The 3,690-nt window shown below is 37.2% G+C and overlaps 1 protein-coding gene across 1 annotated transcript; it reads left to right on the top strand.

Annotated features, from left to right (window-relative positions):
* The first annotated feature begins 461 nt into the window (after positions 1–461).
* On the top strand, positions 462–3,352 carry LOC110919296 (nucleoprotein TPR-like). The gene is made up of 2 exons (XM_022163569.1): positions 462–2,643; positions 2,688–3,352. The coding sequence occupies exons 1-2, from the start codon at positions 462–464 to the stop codon at positions 3,350–3,352; spliced, it is 2,847 nt and encodes a 948-aa protein (XP_022019261.1).
* The last annotated feature ends 338 nt before the right edge of the window (positions 3,353–3,690 follow it).

The following is a 3,690-nucleotide window of genomic DNA, read 5'->3' as shown; positions in this document are numbered from 1 at the left end:
AAAATCACATCAACATGATCGGATTTTGATGAAGAACAGATCTAGGGTTTCAATTTTATGATAGAAACAATTTTTAAACACCTGCAAATTCACTGTTCATCGTTGAGTGTTCAAACGACGTGATAAGTCAGACCGCACGAGATGGTCAAAAGGTGTGAATGTTCCAGTTCGCACGAGATGGCCAGATCGTTTGATTTTGAGATCGCATGAATTGGCCAAATCGTTTGGGATCACATCGTTTGAAATAGTTCAGTTTGTTTGAATTGACCACATCGTTTGAGTTGTTCAGACAGCATGAACAGGACAGATCGTATGAAGACCAGATCGTGTGAATGATAATGTGTTTTGATAATTGTGCAAAATGTTTAATTTGTTTATTTCTATGTGTGTTTCAGGCATCGAACGTGGAATTTGAACCATCACACAATATTTGTTGTGTTTACGATGAAACACTATAAAAAATGGTTGTGTTTAAAGAGATTTTGCCGTTCATGAAGCGTTTACCAATTCAAAAGGCGTTAACGGATCAGCACAAAGTCTTCAAATCTCATGTTGATCGATTCTGGAAGAAGGCTGTTTATGATGATGTAAATGATGTGATTAATTCAATTGTTAAGATTGACAATGAAGATAAAGAGAACATAATCACAGAACAGCTTGTACGAGAAGTGTTAGAATTTCCAAATGATGATAATTCACCAATAGGGTTTCTAGAAAAAATGGTCAAAGGTTGTATGCTGAGAATGGGTTATAACGGTCCGTTGAATACAGCAAATTATTTGAAAGCTTGTTTCATGAAGCCGTACAAATTCTTTATTCACTCAGTGATTCATGCGCTAAGTCACATGAAAGGAGGATACGGCGTTATGAAAGATTATCAAATGTGTATGGTGACGGCATTGGTGCTAAACAAGAAGTATAACTTTTCGAGAATCATTTTTCACTACATGAAAGATAATATTACCTCTGGTAGTCGAAGTTGGGTGTATCCGAGGTTTGTGCAGATGATGCTGGATCATGCCTATCCAAATCTGGTGAAAGATGAACAAAATGATCTCATGGTATTGCATCACATGGATAATGAAACGTTAATCAGATTATCCAAGTATACAAAGAATTGGCCAGAACCGAAGAAGATAGAGTTTTTCGGATTCATCAAAAATGAAAAGTATGAAGATCCAGATCCAGTGAATCATTTGAAGTGGAGGAATGATGTTGAAATGAAAGAAAAAAGTGCAACTGATGAATTAACCAAGTTAAAATATTTCATTGAAACAAGAAACGATTGGTACACGAAGGTGGAAAAAGAAAAGAAAAAAGGTGGAAAGAGAACTCCTACACCAAAAGCTCAAGCTGAAGAAGGATCATCTTCTCAACCACAAAAGAAACGTAGAAAGAAAGCGGTTGAAACAATGTTGGTTGATGAACCAGAAGTTGATGAAACGGAAGCTGATGCTGAAAAAGATCAAGATCCATTAACTCCTGAAATTGAGCGTTTGTTGAAAGATATTGATGATACGTTAGAAGCAAAGAAAGCAGCTGGTAAGAAAGTGGTTGATGATGTAGAAAAGAGTACATCTGGTGCAGAAAGTGATACAGATCCTGAAGTTGATCGTTGGATAAGAGGAAACTATGATCCAAAGGATAGAGAGAAACAAAAGAAAAGAAAGAGGAGTGCGGATGATGATGATGAAACGTATGTTCCAACACCAGAGAATGTTCAGGTTGTACAAACACCATCTTCTGGAGGTCGAAAGAAATCTACATCAAGAAAACGTGTCCAAACTCCAGCAGCTCGAAAGTTAAAATTCAAGCTGAACTTAAAATCTATCCAAGGTCCTAAACCACCATCATCACCACCAGAACCACAATCTAAACAACCATCACCACCACAACAACCATCACCACCACAACAACCATCACCAGAACATTTACAATCACCACAATCATCACCACAACTTCGTATTTCATCACCTATTCATGTTCAATCACCAATAACTTCACCACACATCCAACAAACACCACCAACCACACAACCACCAGGTACACAACCACCAATTCATACTACTCCTAGATCGTCCATTTTTGAACACTTTCCACATATTCCAGAGAGTACAGTTCTTGAAAAGCTTGATGATTTTAGTTTTGTAAATGATGATCTTGTGAAGGAGTTGCAAAAGAAGGTGACTGAGGTGTTGAATGAGAAAAAGAAGTTGGAAGAATGTGTAAAGTCTGTTGAATCTGAGAATTCATCTTTGCTGAAAAAGATTGAAGCTGATCAAGCCGACATAGATATTCTGAAAGTTCGAATAGCTGAATTGGAAGAAGAAAAGGCTCGAAGAGATGAGCAGAATGAGTACTTTAAGTTGAAAAATAAAGAATTAGAAGCCAATAATGCTAAGAAGGAACATGAAGCGTATATGTTAAAGAAAGTGTTGGAAAATTTGATTGGTAAGCCGATTGAACAAAGGTTTGAAGAGATAGAACTTGAGGAAGTTAGAGCAAGACGTGAAGCTGAAATAGAAGTTGGAATGAAAGATAAGGGTAAAGGTGTTCCAGTTGAAGATGTTTCTCAAGTGACTGAAAGAGCAATTGTTCTGACTGAGCCAACGAAAGTTCCAGAATCATCTATTCTAGATCCTTGTCCGATAATTCAATATCTGGTGAGATTAATGACAATGATGAAGATGATGAAGATGATAATCTGAAAGATGATGCAGATGAAGTATATTCTGTTCATAGTGATGATGATGATGATGATGATGGAAATGATGATGCTGATCAAGGTACTTCGGGTATAAAAGTAACTGAAGCGTCACAAGAAGAAAATATTGATGATTATCTTCAAGATGATGCAAACGAAGAACCAGAGAATGCAGGAGGAAAGGGGGAGCATGATGATGCTAAAAAGGTTGATGAGAATGTTGATCAGAGTACATGTTTGATTTTATGTCTTGAACATGATGTAGAGGAAGGAGAGATCTTACATACTTATACTAGAGCTGAGATTGTTAAGATGATGGTTATTGAAGACAGTGAGTTTAACTTCGATTTTGAAGAGGAGTTGAACAAGTTTGATATCAATCAGCAACCTGAATATCAGTACAAGTACGTTGAAGAAGCTGATAAGTATGATAAAGTGGAAGCAGAAGACTGGAGTGATGATGATCAGTCTGCAAATGTTAACGTTGATACTACTAGTTTTCCAACTCTTACTGAGTTTTTCAGCCAAGCGGATGAAGATGAATTGAGAAGAAAAGTTGCTGAAAGTGTCAAGAGTAAGAGTTTTTGTGACATGTCGAAAGAAGAACAACGCGAAGAAAAGAAGAAGTGGTTTAGGAAGGATACGTAAAGGAAATACAAAAGACCACTGCAGTATTACAGAAGAGATAGAGATGTTTCTTTGGGTGATATCATAAGTTGGGGTTATTTGCCACAAGTCAACGCTTATGCAATTAGAAGAGAGTTTGGTGTTCAGTATTTCCAGTACATTCAAGATATAATGTCTCTGCCTTGGTGGGATGTTGAAGAATTGCCCAAAGTCAGAACGTTATCATATCCGGTCAAGGTTCATGATATGCCTACATGGGGCTTGATGAAATTTGAAGCGTTCACTGGAAGCCACATTATCCGAAGAAAGTCAAAAAGACGGATCCGGTTACAGGCATTGAAGAAACAATTTTGCAGATC

This window comes from Helianthus annuus, chromosome 16 (genome assembly GCF_002127325.2).
Source record: "Helianthus annuus cultivar XRQ/B chromosome 16, HanXRQr2.0-SUNRISE, whole genome shotgun sequence".
Lineage (NCBI taxonomy): Eukaryota > Viridiplantae > Streptophyta > Magnoliopsida > Asterales > Asteraceae > Helianthus > Helianthus annuus.
This window is presented reverse-complemented; position numbering and strand designations above follow the sequence as displayed.

Bases quoted from the DNA above. Each gene is read 5' to 3' on its own strand.
- LOC110919296 (XM_022163569.1), top strand. From the start codon at position 462: ATGGTTGTGTTTAAAGAGATTTTGCCGTTCATGAAGCGTTTACCAATT. The intron at 2,644-2,687 runs GTCCGATAATTC...ACAATGATGAAG, and splicing joins ATCATCTATTCTAGATCCTT to ATGATGAAGATGATAATCTG.